This window comes from Sturnira hondurensis, unplaced genomic scaffold, assembly GCF_014824575.4.
Source record: "Sturnira hondurensis isolate 20B ecotype Veracruz unplaced genomic scaffold, ASM1482457v3 Scaffold0008196, whole genome shotgun sequence".
Taxonomy (NCBI): domain Eukaryota; kingdom Metazoa; phylum Chordata; class Mammalia; order Chiroptera; family Phyllostomidae; genus Sturnira; species Sturnira hondurensis.
Window position 1 is genome coordinate 1,477,403 of NW_028080827.1, and position 17,885 is coordinate 1,495,287.

General features: G+C 41.6%; 1 protein-coding gene across 3 annotated transcripts in view; it reads left to right on the top strand.

The window, feature by feature from the left end:
* Positions 1-1,221: 1,221 nt before the first annotated feature.
* SLC28A2 (solute carrier family 28 member 2) overlaps positions 1,222-17,885 on the top strand; it is a 28,388-nt gene continuing 11,724 nt past the window's right edge. The window contains exons 1-17 of one of the 3 annotated variants that reach the window (XM_037054532.1): positions 1,234-1,507; positions 2,439-2,535; positions 2,669-2,757; positions 5,248-5,339; positions 6,440-6,623; positions 8,246-8,387; positions 8,990-9,103; positions 9,462-9,539; positions 10,609-10,689; positions 11,123-11,203; positions 13,629-13,754; positions 13,833-13,963; positions 14,367-14,535; positions 14,745-14,942; positions 15,546-15,627; positions 16,950-17,048; positions 17,256-17,367. In XM_037054532.1, the coding sequence (XP_036910427.1) occupies positions 2,455-2,535; positions 2,669-2,757; positions 5,248-5,339; positions 6,440-6,623; positions 8,246-8,387; positions 8,990-9,103; positions 9,462-9,539; positions 10,609-10,689; positions 11,123-11,203; positions 13,629-13,754; positions 13,833-13,963; positions 14,367-14,535; positions 14,745-14,942; positions 15,546-15,627; positions 16,950-17,048; positions 17,256-17,367 (1,859 nt within the window). In that variant the 5' untranslated portion in view covers positions 1,234-1,507; positions 2,439-2,454. Of the gene's footprint in view, positions 1,508-2,438; positions 2,536-2,668; positions 2,758-5,247; positions 5,340-6,439; positions 6,624-8,245; positions 8,388-8,989; positions 9,104-9,461; positions 9,540-10,608; positions 10,690-11,122; positions 11,204-13,628; positions 13,755-13,832; positions 13,964-14,366; positions 14,536-14,744; positions 14,943-15,545; positions 15,628-16,877; positions 17,049-17,255; positions 17,368-17,885 lie in introns of those variants that run through there. The other 2 variants (XM_037054534.1, XM_037054533.1) reach the window with 2 other exon arrangements.

Here is a 17,885-nt window from a genome sequence, read left to right on the forward strand (position 1 = left end):
CGTGTAGACGTGTTAGGGAACCGTGCCTCCTGCAGAGCGCTGCAAAAGCCTGTGCAACAGGAGTGCAGGGGAGGAGGTCCCGAGTCTCGTTTGCAGAGGGACGAAGAAGAAAGCTTCAGTGAAGACGGCGGCCTTGTAACAGACACCGGAAGAGGGTGTAGGAATTTATCAGGCAGATAAGTAGGGCAGTGTGTTCACGTCAGAAAGAACAACATCCACACACTCGCAGAGGCACAAGGGAACAGTGCGTCTTTAGGGCACAACATGCAGCTAAGTATTACTGGAGGGTAGGAGTAGGCAGAAACTAGATAGTTTTGAACAGTTTGGAAGAATCCTCTTTCCCCTTCCACACGCTCTCCCCGTGCCCCGTCAATCACCAAGTCGTATAGACTTGTTTCATTCTATGCAACTTTGCTACTGCTTTGGTTAGAGCCCCGTCGTGTCTGCCCTACACTGTTGTTTTTGTCTCCTGGCCGGTGTCCCGTCCTCAATGTGCACCCTTCCAATCTGCCCTCCTCCTGCCTCCCCATTTGGTTCCGAATAAGCCCAAACTTTGAGCCTGGCTTACAGAGCCCCTCTCCTCTCATACCTGACTGCATCTCCAAACTTCTTTCTGAATAGACCACCCCCCTTCCACTCACATTTTCCCCCTTCATTCCTTAACTAACTTCTTCCTTCATTTTGTCATTTCTTAATTCCTCAAAAATTCCTCTCCATTCTTTAGCTAATTGTTGCAGCCTCCTTAGGGGGCTCCTCAGGGAAGGCCACACCTCTGTGCCTTTGTTCAAGTTTCTCTCTCTGCTGGCACATCTTCTCCCTTCTCCATCATTGATCCTCTACTTACCTTTCAAGACTTTCCAGACTCAGGGCAAATGTTAACTGACCTTTCGAACCTTTCTGGCACATCTGTGTTCCCTTAATGGTCTGTAAGTTCCTTCATAGCCCAGACAATGTCTCATTCATCTTTGTGTCTTCAGCACCCAACACAGTGCCTGGGGGTAATGAGTACTCAGTAAATCTTGTTGAATGCGTTAATACAAGACTTCCTAGAAATCACTTGGCATTGAATCCTGTATAGCCCTACTTTCTGTGTAGCCCCGTAGTAATTGTCTTTCCCATACAAAAAGCTAAGTTTTCTGAGGGCAGAAAGCTTTCTCCTACTTTCTTTTACATGCTCCCTGGTGCCTAGTCCAGTGCTGGCAAGTGCTTCTGTTCATATGCCTGTTAGGAGTGTCTGTAGACCTCTTACATCTCACCCTGCAAATTAATAAAAATACATAACTGTTTAACTTGAGAGCTGCGCAAAGAGGAGGGCCCAAGACAGAAGAGCCAATCACAGGAAAGCCCATCCCACCCTGTCCTTTCAGAGTCTGTCCTTATGACTGACCCCAACTCTGCCTGTGCTTACAGGAAGAAGGATTAAAGCCTAAGGGAACCAGGATCTTTTAGGGCTGAATTTTTCTTTCCATCTTTTACTGAGGAGACAGAAGGAACCCTTCAAGCTGGTGTAAGAAAGGGTGTTTGGGGAGGGTAGTGACCTGATTTATCAGATTTCTTAATTTATCATATTTAGACCAAATTTAGGTTGTTCTCTGCCTGTATAAGAAGTTCCTATTTTACACAACAAAAATCTGTTTATATGTGTTTAATGAAATTATATTTAAATGCTTGAAGAGATCACATAATGAAAAAAACAATTCCATGGGGAAGGAAATTTTCTGCAAAGAAACACCTTAGAATGAGTTTATAAATTTGAATGTTTGTCTATTAGGATTGCTTAGAGTTAAACTCAAATGTTGCTTTAGTTTCTTGATTCTCTCGTTTTATTTTAAAACTTTATTTGGTATAATTAACTTTCATGCTGACTATCCTAAGTGTAGGTTTCTTTCATTTAACTAATGAGGAGCTCTCTTAAGATCCTCCAAAATGAATGTTGTGCTACAATATAGTCAGGAACTCAAAAGCCTGTTAATCTTTTTTTCTCAGCCATGTGTTGGGGTTTGGGGCCTCCCCAGCACTCTGCCTCCCTTTCTGCTTTCTTCTTACCTAGCACAGCTCACAGGGCTCTCGCAGCCTAGCAGGAATAGCAGCCCTTTGGGTCTCCCTTCATGGGACCTAATAGTGTCCTTTTTAGTCTAAGACCTGGGGATCTGGTTCAACCACCGATTCATTTCAATTCCTCCTGCCCTTTATTTCTCTTCTCCTTATAACTTTTCTTTACTTATTCACAATAGGACACAGAAGTCTATATTTTATTATTTATTATATTAAAATTTTGCTTCCAATATTCCCAATTTTCAGTTCTTAAAGAAATCAACTAAACCTCTAAACATTTTTAGCTTTGTTTTTCCTGTGGGTAACTAGCCCTAAATATTCTCCGTAGCCCGACATTATAGAATAACCAGTCTTTCAGCCTTGCCCGTGAATTTGTTTTTCAGTTGAGGAGAACAGAAGATGGAGGAAACAAATGGAAGAGAGGCCACTGCTCTGTCCACAGTGAGGACTGGCATAGAGAACCCAGGGCTGGAGCCCATGGTAATCCATGGTTTAGTTTCTGTAGAGCTTTGTGGTTGGCTGCATGGCCTCATGTAGGGTCTTTGGCTGCTCACGATCCCCATCAGCCCTTGCAAGGCCCTAGAACTGACCGAAACTCTACCTGTGCTTACAGGAAGAAGGGTTAAGTCCTGAGGAAACCAGCAAGACTGAAGAACAAGGACGAAACCTTGGGGATGTGCTCGGGCTTCCCACACACCAGAGGTATAGGTGTTCTGGAATGAGTTCAGTTAGGACCCAAGGAGCGAGGGTGGGTTAAATGTGGCCAGTGGACTCAGAGGAGATAAAAATTGCCCCTTGTCAGGGAGTTCAAGGTCTTATTGTGGTGATAAGACTCACAGCCACCTGGTGTTACCAAAAGCCCATCTATATTTGTATGTAATTGTTACATAATCTTTATGCTCTAAGTAATGGGAGGTGGTCAGACCGACAACAAATATAACAATGAGAATAATAACAGGTAACATTTATTGAGTACTCACTATTGTGCAGATGTCTTATGTAATTAATTTAATTTTCACGGCAACGTGTGGGTACTAATTTTATTCCCTTTGTTTTCATTTAGAAAACTGAGGCTCAGGAATGATTTCAGCCATATCATTGAAAGAAAAAAATGGTCTTCGGGAATACTCAGATTTGGAGATGGGGAGAAAAACAATCAGATTAAAACAAAGGCAGAGAGGGACCATCATGAGGCATAATAGTGAGGGTAAAAAAGTACCATCTTGAAAGTCAAAAGAGAAGGAAGTGTCAAGAATGAAGGCACAGTTCATAGTGCTGTCTGAAACAGGGGTCAAGGAAGAAGAAATGAGAAAATTCTTTGAATTTGACGTGGGTTTGGTTCCAGAAGTAATGTCTAAGACACTTGTTTGGGTCAAATGGGTCGGATGAAATCCATGATGCATGGTGTGGAAACCATCTTGATATTTATAAAAACATGCAGAAGTCCTGCTTTGAGAAGCTTAGACGAGGCTACTGAATAGTTTCTAAAGCTAGTATGATCCAGAGCAACTCCCAAACAAAAGTTTGTTTTTGTATATTTTTTGAAATGTATTTTAAAGGATTGACAGAGAATATGAACTTAAAAATAAAATTATATTTTCTTCTCCAGAAATTCACTTCTGTATACAAATTGATATATATCAACATGGGTATGTGGGGATAAATTAGAGAACTTAAATCCCAGAGACACTTGTACAGTAAAATTGACAAAATTTAGTGACTAACTAAAGGCCAACCATTTTCAGTACATACACTCAGACCTGTTTTTATCCTAACTCCTGGTTTTGGTTCCTCAGAAAATCCTTAATTTGATCTTGCAATGCAAGCTGCTTATAGCTTTTCTTTCTTTGTGTAACTATCTGATTTTAGCCATGTATACATATATAGTCACATCATGTCTTATCCATTCATCCACTGATGGGCACTTGTTCGTTTCCCTGTCATGGCTATCATGAATAATGTTGAAACAAGTGTTGGCATGCATACATCTCACTAAAATTTTGTTTTCATTTCATGTGAGTCCTGTGGGTATATACCCAGAAGTGAAATTGTTGGATCATATGGGATCTATTTTTAATTTTCTGAAGAACCTCCATATTGTTTTCCATAGTGGTTCAACCAATTTACATTCTCACCAAGAGAGTACAAGGGTTTCCCTTTTCTCCACATCTTTGCCAACACTTGTCGTAGCTCATGTCTTCTGGACAATAGCCATTCTAACAGGTGTGAGGTGATAGCTCATTGCGGTTTGGCTTTGCATTTCTCTGATGATTACTGGTAGTGACCATCTTTTCATGTACCTGTTGGCCATTTAGATATATTCTTTGGAAAAAGGTCTATTTGGTGCCTCTGCCCATTTTTAATAGGATGGTTTGTTTTTTCTTATTGAGTTGTATGAGTTCTTTATGTATTTTTGAAGCTGGGATGACAGTGAAGAGCTTAGATTCTGAAGTGGGACTGCCTGAGTTTATTGTCTTTACTCCTTACACCGTCCACTCCCTTGGGAAATGGAAGTTTTTTAACCTCTGTTTTCCAGTTTTTACATCTATGAAATGGGAATGATAATAATGAACAACCTCAAGAATTCTTAAGAGGAGTCAGTGAATTACTATTGGTAAAGTTCTTAGAAAGTGCTCGGCATGTAAAGAGCACTATATAAATGCTCGTTAAGTCAGACTTCAATAGTCTTACCTGTTGGGCATCTGCTCTCAGGCCCTGCCCATCCAGGGATTCTTGATGTTTTCCTCCTGGTCTGTCAACACATATCTGATTGGCTGTTCGGAGTTATGGGTTTGTGTGGTGTTTGGGAAGGTATGGTCAAAGCTGCTTCTCAGAAGAAAAAGCCCTTTTCTGAATCTGGAAGCTGAGCAATGCCTTGTCCCTAGGAAACAGGAAAGGAGTAGATCCCAGGAGTCTCTCCCTGATGTGACCAGTGTCTAACCTCTGGGGTAGGAGATCACCGAGAATATCACCTGTCTAGGTTGGGTAGGGTTATTCTGACCCAATGCTCATTGGCACAGTTCCATCTAGCCTTTCTGGCATTGCCGGAACACTACCTAATGTCCCTCTGACTGAATCATTTTCCTTATTGATTAAGGGAAAATTCTTCCTCAGGCCAGGTGATCTAAATTCTGGAATTGGTATAAATGGGAGGTAGCAAGTGTTGTATCTTAATTTTTGGGTTCTCCTCAGGAGGAGCCTACAGCCTTTCACCAAGGCGAGACGTTTCTGCAAAACACATGCCAGCTTGTTCAAGAAGATTCTGCTGTACCTGTTGTGTTTAGGTGAGGTGAGAATCCCTGGAAGTAAGAGATGTAATTGTTTTAGAAAACTAACCTTGTGTCATGATGTTTCTAGGTGGGATGCAACTTTACTCACAAACTGATCCAAAGGGTTATTTGATGTATAGATCTTAATACTGGCTTTGTAGTTGAACCACATTTATTAAGTTGCATTTCCAGGATAAGTAAAATCTGAGCAGAAATTATCTTTCAAATTTTTTTGATGGACTTAAATATTTCAGAGAATCTGGGCTTGTCTCTATTTTGGTGTCTCGATTCAATGCAGAACATGGTTTTTGCAGTCGTTACAAGATAATCTTATAGTGTACATAACTTATTTGCTGGTTTGCTAGTAAGACCAATGATATAAAATATTTTTTCTAATATAGCAAACCTCTATTTAAAATATACTATCAGTGATATATAGGACTTTTGCATCAATATTAGAGGAAGCTGGTATGATGAGAACAAAAATTTTATTTGGGGTTCAGTCAAGGAGCCCTAGGTAAGGACTGTATGGCTGTACATTAAATCCTGATTTAACATTGTCAGTAGGTTTTGTCACTTTAGATGGAATGCAGTATAATGAACCAATTTTATCAGAGGCCAACTGATGTAAACAAGAGTTAAGTTCCTATGGCATCTCATCCACATTATAAGGATGTCTAAGGATGAAAGACGTCCTTAGACAACTTGCTATGCATCCTAGTTGTAGTCTTGTTTGTGTAGTTTTGCTCAAAGGGAAAGATGAAAATGACTGGGATTATAAAGTTTTAGGAAAGATGATTTTTGGAGTATCTAAGGGGATCCTGATCAAATCTACTTCAAGGGCAAAAAAAATTATCAGAGTAAATTCAAGGGGGTTCATTAAAGACAAGTGAAAACACGTAACATTCAAACTAAGTTGGACACTCCTTGGGTATCCTTAAGAAGGAAACAGCCACCTAGCCTGGCCTTGAGAACTGCAGCTCAGTCAGGGGCTGGGCAGCAATGTAGCTGGAGGGTTTTTCTTGCTTTAAGTCACAGACATTCATGACTAGAGCTTCATTTGCCTCTGGGGATATCTGACTTGCTCATCCTTACTCTGCACCTTCTCCTTTTAGCTTATGCAGCCTACTTCCTGGCAGCCTGCATCTTGAATTTCCAGAGGGCACTGGCCTTATTTGTCCTCACTTGTTTGGTGCTCTTGGTCCTGGTTCACCGCTTTCTGAAACTGTTCTTTGGTAAAAAATTAATAAGATGTTTGAAGCCACTAGAAAACTCCTGTCTGAAGCGTTGGATGAAATGGTGAGTTAAGAGAAGAATCTTAATACCCCTGACCCCCAAACTCATCCCAAACCGAGTCTGCTTCCCTTTTTCTCCTGTGACAGTTCCTGAGCTGTCTCTCAGACCCTCACCTATGCTTTTCAAAATCAGTGCACAGAGAGCAACAGGCCTCTGAGTATGGACTTCATTTTCTTGTAGCCTCATGTATTAACATTGCTAGGGGCAAGATGGGTTAAGTTTCAGAAAAGAGTTTCAGTCTGTTTATTGTCAGGATCTGTGACAGAAATAAGGAAAACTGTACTCTTCTGCAATGAGGTAATCAAAACAACGAGGCTTGCAGCTGCACTAAGCTATCAAATTGATTTGATGGTCATTTTACTTCTAGTCTCTGGGACTTCCTACACCCATTGGTGTCTTTGACAATTCCTTAGAGTATAATCAGCAAAATTCCTGCTCAGTGAATACTAAACTGGATCCTACAGCGGCCACAGCTCATCTAACTAGGTGCATAACATGCACATGTCCTTTGATCACAGGCCTGGAGTGACAGATTAACTTTCAGACTCCATAGAGTTCCTCCTTTCTGCCTGTTTTCCAACGGATGCAAAGAAAATAGGTGTTAAGAATGTTCACAACAGCAATTATTTAGAGAAATGCATGAGACCACAACCTCAATTTTGGATCATTGATTTATTTGACACTGAGGAGACAAAGCTAAAATGACACTATTTATTAGCAGGACAGATTCTGGAAGCCAGATTTTATTCACCTTAAGTGAGAAGAGCTCACAGTAAGAACAGCTCCAAAATTCAACTCTGATTTACAGTGCATTTTGTCATTGTTGTTTCTGAGGCATCTCAATGGACAATGTGTTCTTTTTGTTTTGCTTGTATTTCACATGCACTCTCCTTTGTAATTCTTTTTTAAAAAAGATTTTATTCATTTATCTTTAGAGGTGAAGGGAAGGAGAGAGGGAGAGAAATATCAATGTATGGTTGCCTGGTGTGTCCCCTGCTGGAAACTGGCCTGCAACCCAGGCATGTGCCCTGACTGGGGATCAAACCATGATCCCTTAGTTCACAGGCCCTCACTCAATCCACTGAGCTACACCAGCCAGGGCTCCTCTCTAATTCTTTTTAAATGACTTCACACTCAGATATGAGAAATCCAGTGTCTGTATTTATCAAGCATGTTTGGTACATCAAGGGACCACAAGACCATAGGGGTTGATTTGTGGCTTAGCCTTTACTCTTGCCCTTGGAGTGGTTGGAAATCTGGTGGAGATTCCTGGGGACTATGCATACATTTCCTCCTTTAAAAATATTTCGGTTATTCATTAGTACCAGCTTAAAGAATGAGTCTTTATTTCACATCTTACTGATGTGGAAGCTTGAGGAAGGGAGGTCATGTGATTTGCATCCTCAACTTGGACTCTTTAAACTTCATTCTGTGAGCAAGAGAATTGAAAAGAGAGCTGCTAGCTAGGAAACCACCAGATGAATGTTTTTCAAGACAGTTCTCTATGTCTAACCCATTGAGTTATTTCACTTACCCTTGGGATTAACTTCTATTTTTCAGAGGTAAGATGAATTATTTGTTATTCTGATTGAGTTGCTGACATGGTACTGGCATTATCTCTTCAGGGTGTTCGCTGGAGTCTGCCTGGTTGGCCTTATCCTGTGGTTGGCCCTAGACACAGCCCAAAGGCCAGAGCAGCTGATGTCCTTGGCAGGAATGTTCCTGATCATCCTCATCCTCTTTGCTTGCTCCAAAAACCACAGTGCAGTGAGTTTCGGGGATGCAGGGTGGGCCAAGGGCCATGTATTACTGATTACAAAATACATGTGTCAAATAGTGATTACGAAGGTAAAACTAAGTTCTTTACAATCTCTGGAATTTGCTTTTTTGATGCTTTTACTCCTAAGAGAAGTTTTAAAGTTCTCAAAGGCCCTAGACCACTTATTTTCATACAATAAGTTATAATCCAGTAGTGAGACTTGATATGAAATTTGTGGGTCTAGGCCAGTGTAAAAAGACAAAGGGGAAAAAAAGGATAGAAAGAAAATAGAACACAACAGGGAATCAGATTACATTGTGCATAGTAATATTGAAGTATTGGATTTGATGCTTTTATTTGTATATCTGTATGTATGTGCATGTGTCATGTAATCTGTAGACAGTTTTATAAACCATATGGACATATGTGGGTCTTTACTTATTACTGCCTTATTTCCTCCTGTTCCCCACTCCATCCTACCCCATGTTTCACGATAACATCCTGGGTTAGTTTCACCCTCAGTACATGTACCCATCGTTAAAACTCCAACCAGGCAATGGACAAGTAGGATTTAGAACTCATATTGAAATAATATTCTTGTTGGTCCCAGGTGTCCTGGAGGACAGTGCTTTGGGGCCTGGGTCTTCAGTTTGTCTTAGGGGTCTTTGTCATCAGAACTGACCCTGGATTTAATGCATTTCAATGGCTGGGAAACCAGATTCAGGTATGAAAAGACAAATGAGTGGGATCTGCTCTTTTAGAACCCTAGAGAGAGGAGATTTGGGGGAAGCCTGCAGAGATTGGACTATGTCTTGATGATAATGGTGGCAGATTTGGTGGGAAAAGAAAGAGTATCCTGGGGTACCATTCATCATATGAATAAAGATAACTGAACTGCTGAGTCCTCTGTCATTCAGTGAGCAGCTCTTGGAGACATGGCCTGCCCCCAGGTTGTCAAAGGGAGGCCAATTTCAGAAATAGCAGTAAGACCTAATCATACATGTGGCTGATAGCATATTCCTCCGAATCCTCCCTGGCTTCACTCTTGTTCACTCTCTCTCTCTCTCTCTCTCTCCTTACAGATTTTCCTGAACTACACTGTGGCTGGCTCCAGTTTTGTCTTTGGGGATGTGCTGGTCAAGGATGTCTTTGCTTTTCAGGTCATATCTGTTTTGTAGGCAGGAATGAGGGTCACTGTGGGGAGAGGGGTAAAGCAGAGGATGCAAATGTATGTCCAAGAGATCAGCCAGTCTCTATACCAGTTTGAGCCTAAGAAGAGGATTTGATCCCACCAGTAGAAGAAACAGCACCAGTCTTTCGCTTTTGATCATTTCCATACTGAAACGAGAATAAAATAGGAGTTGGGGCGGGGGAGGGCCCAGAAAAACATCTCCTGTGGCTTGGTTCTAATGGGATAATAGATATGTGATACATTTAAAATTTATTCCTAAAGTAGCTTGTGTTGAAGTATCCACTGAATATCTAACTGTATGAGCTGCTCTTGGGAGGCTGAGAGCTCAATTAGAGTCTGAAAGACAGTTTGTTTATGACATACACATTCACACAGCAGTCCTCCCCCACCAGTGAAGGATGCATTCCAAGACCCCCAGTGGGGGGATGTCTGAGACTGCAGGTAGTACCAGACCCTATGTATATTATGTTTTTCTCCATATATGTACCCACATACCTTTGATAAAGTTTAATTTAGAAATTAGGCAATTTCACAGATAGAGGATTCATTCTTACCATAGATCTTAGCAACCTTAGCACATATTTTTTTCCTTATTAAGTTGAGAATGTGTACTTTTTCTCTTAAAGAAAGCACTTTACAGGTTGTCTTTGGCATATTCAAATCACCAGCAACACAACTCTTGTGCTTTGGGGCCATTAAGGAAATAAGGGTGAGCAGAACACATGTGCTGAGCTACTGCGATGGTCTTCCTCACTGCCTAGATGGCTACTAAGTGACTAACAGGCTGGCAGGTTGTGTGTAGAATTGACAGAAGGATTGTTCATATCCCAAGCCAGACAGAGCAGGACAGCATGAGATTCCATTACACTCTTCATAATGGCACACAATTTAAAACCTATGAATTGTTTACTTTGGGAATTTTCCTTTACATATTATCTAACCATGGTTGACTGTAACTGATACCATGGAAAGTCGAATCGTCAATAAGACAATTATATCTGTTATATCTCATTAGTTGCCTGTCGTTGTCTTTATAGACCTTACCGATCATCATTTTCTTTGGCTGTGTGATGGCCATTCTCTACTACCTGGGTCTTGTGCAGTGGGTAGTTCAGAAGGTGAGTCATTCTCCTCCGTCACTCAGGAGGTGGGCCTCCATCTTGTGATCTGTCAAGAAGCGTAAAAATGGCATTCTGGAAAAATGCTCCTGTGTAGAATCTAGATGTTAGAACCAATGTAAAAAGGCAAACTTTCAAGCATGCCTGACATCAGGTGGTCAGCCCCAGGTTCTAGACTGGCTGAGCAGCAGAGCAGGAAGAGAAAATGGGCTGGACTGCCATTTCATACTGACTTTTAATCTACATGTTCTGGAAGCCGAGAGTCCTGAGTTCTGGTCCAGTCTGTGTTTGTAACTTGCTCTGTGGCTTTGGGCTTGTCACTCCACTTCTCTAGGTCTTAGTTTCCTTACCAGTAAAATGGGCATGGGGGGTTTGCTGGGTACTCTCCAAGATTCCTGCTAATGTTAATGATTTATGCTCTGTATCACTCTAGATCGCCTGGTTTTTGCAAATCACCATGGGCACCACTGCCACAGAGACGCTGGCTGTGGCAGGAAACATCTTTGTGGGTATGGTAAGTACCCTGAGGCCTTCTGCTCTTTTCTTTATTTTTTAAAATATTTTATTTATTGGCCCTGGCTGGTGTAGCTCAGTGGATTGAGCGCGGGCCTGCGAACCAGAGGATCGAGGTTCGATTCCCAGTCAGGGCACATGCCTGGGTTGTAGTCCAGTTCCCTGCAGGCCAACTCCCAGCAGGGGATGCACAAAAGGCAACCATACATTGATGTTTCTCTCCCTCTCTCCTTCCCCTCTAAAGATAAATAAATAAATAAAAATAAATAAATAAAATATTTTATTTATTTATTTTTATAAAGAGGGGTGGGGTTGGAGAAAGAAAGGGAGAAAAACATCAACGTGTGATTGCCTCTTGTGTGCCTTCTACTGGGGACCTGGCCTGCAACCCAGACATGTGCCCTTTGGTTTGCAGGCTGGTGCTCAATCCACTAAGCCACACACGCCAGGGCTGCTCTTTTTTCCTGAGGGACAAATAGTGTGGAGGAAAACAGGTTGAGAAAAGTGTTTCCCTTCTGAGAAGTCAAATAAATGAACTGTATGGGAAGCCAATCAGTGATGAAATAAAAGTTAGATGTTCAAAGGAAACTCAGTTTATTGCTTTTACTCTTCATGTGTAAGAATACTTAGCTGGGCCTGCTTAATTAGTCTGGACATCCTCAATGACCAATGCAACTTAAATAATTTTTAAAATTGATTTGAGAAAGTGAGCAAGAGAGAGAGATTGAGCATTGTTGTTCAACTTATGTATGCTCTCATTGGTTGATACTTGTATGTGTCCTGACTGGAGATTGAACCCACATCGTTGGCATATTGGGATGATGCTCTAACCAACTGAGCTACCTGTCCAGGGCCAATCCAATGATTTAACTCAGGAATTTAGGGAAACATCCTGGTCCAAATCTAATCTGCCTTCACTGTGTGTGAAGGATATTTGCTCTGTGTTCTTGTTTCTCCTGTGATCCTTGTTTCCCAGGGTCTTTAAGGACCTAATAGCTTGCCTTGTTTAGTGCTAACACCAAGGCTCTTCCTCATAATACATTGTCTGATACATTTATATGGAATAGGTGTTCCGTATGTGCTATTGACTGATTAGTTCAATGTTAGGGACTATGGCTTGTCAAATTGAAAAGGAGTTAGTATTAAGGTCTTTCTCTCTCAAGGTCTTAGTTGGATTAACTGTTTCTGAAATGTTTTCTGAGTACTTTTTCACAACCCCACCATAGCATTCCACATTTTACTGAAATCATCCATAATCAACTTAGTTTTTAGTGTCAGACTATAAGCTCCTAAGAGTAAAACTTTGCCTTATTTATAGTAATATCCCTAGTATAAGACTAAGCACCTAACTGTCACTCATTAAATGACATTATCTTAGGTTGATGTTAAATACAGTTTACAGAGTTGGATCTTCATAATTTCCTCAAATTTTCACAAACATTCTTTCTTTTGATTCTTTCATCAACATTGGGCTTTAATAATCTATTTTGCATTTTATTTAATGAGTACCTTTTAAGCAACTAATTTGTACTCAAGAAGTGCACTATACTTCATATGGTCATTCATTAAGTACATCAAGTCCTCAAAGAATGTCTGGTCAAAAAGTATTTCATTCATTCCTCCATGCATGGCTTATTTCACTTAGCATAATGCTCTCCAGTTCCATCTATGCTGTTGCAAAGGGTAGGAGCTCCTTCTTTCTTTCTGCTGCATAGTATTCTATTTATGATCTCACCTTTAACTGGAACATAATAAACAAAAGAAAAGAGCAAACAAAATATAACCAGAGACATTGAAATTAAGAACAATCTAACAATAAGCAGAGGGGAGTGGAGAGGGGACAATGGGGGGAAGGGTTTTCAGGAACTACTATAAAGGACACATGGACAAAACCAAGGGGGAGTGGTGGGATCAGGGGAGGGAGGTGGGTTTGGCTGGGGTGGGGGGAAAATAAAGACAACTGTAATTGAACAACAATAAAATAATTTTAAAAAGTATTTCATTCAACTTTGTTTTCCTATAAAGTTGATGAGATGTCAGAGGAACTTAACTCTTATTTATATCAATTAGTTTATTGTAAAACTGGTTTTATTATACATTGTTTTGCTTGAAGTTGCAGAACCTATCAAAGTTAAGTGAAGAATTATTGTGTATGATTTTAGACATGGAGAACATACCAAAAATATATACCATTTCCCTTCCATAGCATTTTAAAATCTAAACAAAGGAGACAAACAGGTATGAAAACAGATGAGAACAATGTCAGCTGAGGTATGATAAGGTGCCAGAGAGAGTGAGGCAGACGCTGGGAGGGCCTAAAAGCAGCACTCTATGCTGGAAGGGCACTCACACTAGAGGCAGGGGTGGGCACTTTGGGGCAGGGAGTCACACGCTCTCAACTCTGACTCTCTTCTTCTTCTTCATAGACAGAGGCACCTCTGCTCATCCGACCGTATCTTGGGGACATGACACTCTCTGAAGTCCACGCAGTGATGACTGGAGGGTTTGCCACCATCTCAGGCACTGTGTTAGGAGCCTTCATATCCTTTGGGGTAGGCATAGTCTGATCACTCCTGGGTGAGCTCACATCTGGGTTCTGTAGATGCCGATTCTTAAGTCTACCCTTACAGATTGAAGCATCATCCTTGATTTCTGCATCTGTGATGGCTGCCCCTTCTGCTCTTGCCTTGTCAAAGTTGGTATATCCAGAAGTGGAGGAATCCAAGTTCAAGAAAAAGGAGGGTGTAAAATTATCCCGTGGGTAAGTCCATATAATTGGGGAGATGGTGAGGTCAGGTGCAGACTCAAGGGTAGTCCTGTGATGGCAGAGGCTTCAAGTCTCCCGGAGAAGGGGTAATCTGATGCTTATCCCCTCTTGTCTACCTCTGCCTCTAGCTCTGTTTGTTTCACCCTCCACCTGCCTCTGTCTTCTGCATACCAGTATCCTCTGTCCTCGGTGTTAGTGCAATTTCATGGCAATTAAATCTGATAGCGCTTCAGTGTACTTCCTACCAAAAGGGTCACTAAGGAACCCCATCACCTCTCAAGCTGGTCTGGCACCCTTCTCCTGCACCCCTGCATAGAGGGCAAGTGGGATTTCTCTTCTGTGAGGGACCAAGACTAATCCAGACACCATATCCTTCTCCTATGCCCAACAATGACAGGAAAGAGAAGAATATCCTAGAGGCGGCCAGCAATGGAGCCACAGATGCCATAAGCCTTGCTGTTAATGTAGCAGCCAACCTGATTGCCTTTTTGGCGGTGTTGGCCTTCATCAATGCCACCCTCTCCTGGCTAGGGGAATTGGTAGACATACAAGGGCTCAGTTTTCAGGTAAAGAATTACATTTGTTGGGCTGTCCCTCTAGAGTGTGTTTAAATAGTCCTTGAAATGTGCATGCCCTCCTGACCCACACTGAGCTAAAAGATAGAGTGGATAGAAGGGTGGAAGAGGCTGAGTTAAGTCTCCAGAGAAAGTCCTTGTGTCTTGACCTGTGTTATTTGTTCTTTCCTTTCCTGGGGTATCTCTTTCTTTTCACCTAGGTGATTTGCTCCTACATCCTAAGGCCCATGGTTTTCATGATGGGTGTAGAGTGGGCAGACTGTCCAATGGTGGCTGAGATGGTGGGGATCAAGTTCTTCACAAATGAGTTTGTGGCCTACCAGCAACTATCTCAATACAAGAACAAACGTCTCTCTGGAGTGGAAGAGTGGATTGGAGGCAAGAAACAGTGGATTTCTGTAGGTGACAATCCAAGAAAAAAAATTGTCTGTGGGCAGACAGCAAGTGTTACACCGAGTTTCTTTCCCACCCATGGATCCCTTCCCAGTGTCCCAGCCTAACCACAAAGCCAGCGTAACACTATACTCAGCTCCGGTGGCCCCAGCTGCCCCGAGGTCTGTGTGCTATTTCTCTCCTGCACTCTGACCCAACTTCTATCTATAAGGGACTCGTTGGGGCTTTGCAGTTGAGGCGGTCAAGAGTGGACACTATTTTTGATGGCCTAAGGTCCCCTTCTTCATTTCTAAGTTTAAATTGCTATAAATTGATCTCCTTTTCTCTCTTCCTCTCTTTCTTCCCTCTCAATCATCCTCATTCCTAGGCCTTTTTGTTATTCACGGGCTTCAGCAAGGAAAGCGTGGGCAAAGAGGCCCATACTGGTTTCCATATCCTTATTCCTGTGATAACTCAGAAAATAATTATTTTCTGAGCATTTTTTCCATGTGCCTTAGGGTAGTGTGGACAAGGTTGGAGGTTCCATGTTCTTTGGAACTTTTATCATGATTATATGACTGCATATATGGAACTGCTTTTGTTTACCTATTTATTTTTGTTTTGCCTAGGTGAGAGCTGAAATCATTACAACATTTTCACTCTGTGGATTTGCCAATCTTAGTTCCATAGGAATCACACTGGGAGGCTTGAGTGAGTTCATTCATTTTTTCAACTATGCTATAAGCCTACTACAGATCCCAGCTTCTGTAGTAGGCAGTCCTGGTGCTCCAGTACAAGCTGAGACCAGATAGAAGAGCTGATGTGAAGTGAGCCCACCCAGGCACACTTAATTTGGAGTTAAGGCGACCATGCTACCTGGGTGTGCCTGGAGCTCCGACTGGGTTTACCACCTTGATTTCTGTTATTCTTTTTCCTTTTGTTTGGAGACCCAAAGGATCTATTTTGTTTTTATTTTCCTCTTGAGAAAGATAATGATATTACGTTTACTTTGCCATTAAATGGGCATAGTGCATATATAAGTAAAGATATTTTGTTTTTTTATTCAGTAGCAAAGTTACTTTCTGAAATTAGGCTGCTCAGCAGTTGTTTTCACAGAAATTACACAATGAGCCAAAAGACAAATAAAATAATCAGATACATAAGACAGATACATAGTAAGAGTGAGTGGTGTCAAGTGTTGAACTGAAAGCTACAAACCACCAGGTGGGGGAGAAGTGAGTATCTAAAGTGGACACAGATATATTTGATTGCTGAAGATATTGCTGAAGGTGGGTGATGGCTGGATGAAAAAATATGAGAAAGTGGAGTTGTCCTTGAGGGCAGGGGCAAGGAAAAGGACTAACAGATTTGAAGAGTTTAGAAAATCCAAGTTAGAAATACAGTATAAGAAATACAACTCAGTGTGTCCATTTATTGCTACTCATATTCTGTGGTAGAATCATTCAGTTGATTTATTTGGTAGCTGATTGAATAATGTAAAGGTGAAACAATTTCCTTTTGGTTTACTTTTTTCCTTTGTTAAATATCTGTCTGTACTGTTGTAGTTCTGATGCCCTATCAGTGTCTGATTGTGAGACTACGTCTGGCAGCGGGATGTGTGCATGTGACTAAGGCTTAGGTGAATGTTGCTGTCCTTATCCCTCTGGCTCAAAACAGTTCATCTAATTCTGGTCCTAGATCTCAACCAGGGAACACCCAGGCATGTGTGCCTTTCTGGAGCAAACCAGAACATGGCTTGACCCAGATATCTTGGGAGAGTTCTTGGAACCACTGAGGTTAGGGTCAGACAAACATCCCTTGACCCGGGGAACCTCTGAGTTAGTGAACCCTCTGGCCTAACATATACACACTCTTCTTAGGGTACTGCTGGTTAGCCTCTGGTCATTAGTGGTTTAAAAAAAAAAGCTATTCATCTGCATTTGTTCTTGTGCATTGTTTAGTAGAGGCTCATGGGAAATCCTGGATTGGCTGATGAGAAAGAGATCAAGTTATTCTATTTTTGTTGTCTGCAGCATCAATGGTACCCCACCGGAAGAGTGACTTGTCCAAGGTTGTGGTCAGTGCCCTCTTCACAGGAGCCTGTGTATCCCTTATCAGTGCCTGTGTGGCAGGTAGGTAACTCAGCTTAGTCTCTTGGCAGAAATCACGTACCTGGGTCCTGATAAGATCTCTCTCAGAATATCAATTGAACCATCCATCTCACAGATGCATATAAAAGGCACCCAATCTACAATGTTCCTAGTTTACACCCGAATTACTAAGAGCCTTCAAGAACATGTGTGAATCTTCCCCTTAGTATTTCTGTCTCCTTTATCCAGGAATCCTCTATGTTCCGAGAGGAGCTGAAACTGACTGTGTCTCCTTCCTAAACACAAGTTTCACCAATCGCACCTACGAGACCTATGTGTGCTGCAGACAGCTCTTTCAGAGGTGAGTGAGCATGAGGATCCCAGCCCCCTCCTCTTATATGCCATCCTCCACCCAGAAATCTTCTGGGCATGGGGAGAAATAAGGGCTGAGAGTAATCATGGGGATGCTGATTAGAGTTTAAGAAGGAAGATGGGTATTTGTGGTGGTCTAGATTTATGTTCTTTTCTCTTACCTTAGTATTTATTATCTCTAGTATAGACAAGTGACAGATTTTACCTGTTGGTGGGACAAGGAGAAGTGGAAGGGCAGGGGAAGAAGAAAAGACATGTGACTTCCCTAACAAGAAGTTACTGTATTTATTGTGACTGGAATATTGCAGGTGAAGACTTGGCAATGCTCCCAAGTGGCTAAAAAATTGTGGGTTTCTTCAGACAGAAATGATGACTAAAGAGGATGAAGCTGAATCGATAAAATCATCATGCATTCATATAGTATAAAAATGAATCTGTTCACTAATTTCTGGGATATTATACCAGTAGTTTTCTGGTTCCTCATGTAAGAAGCATGAAAGTCACCAC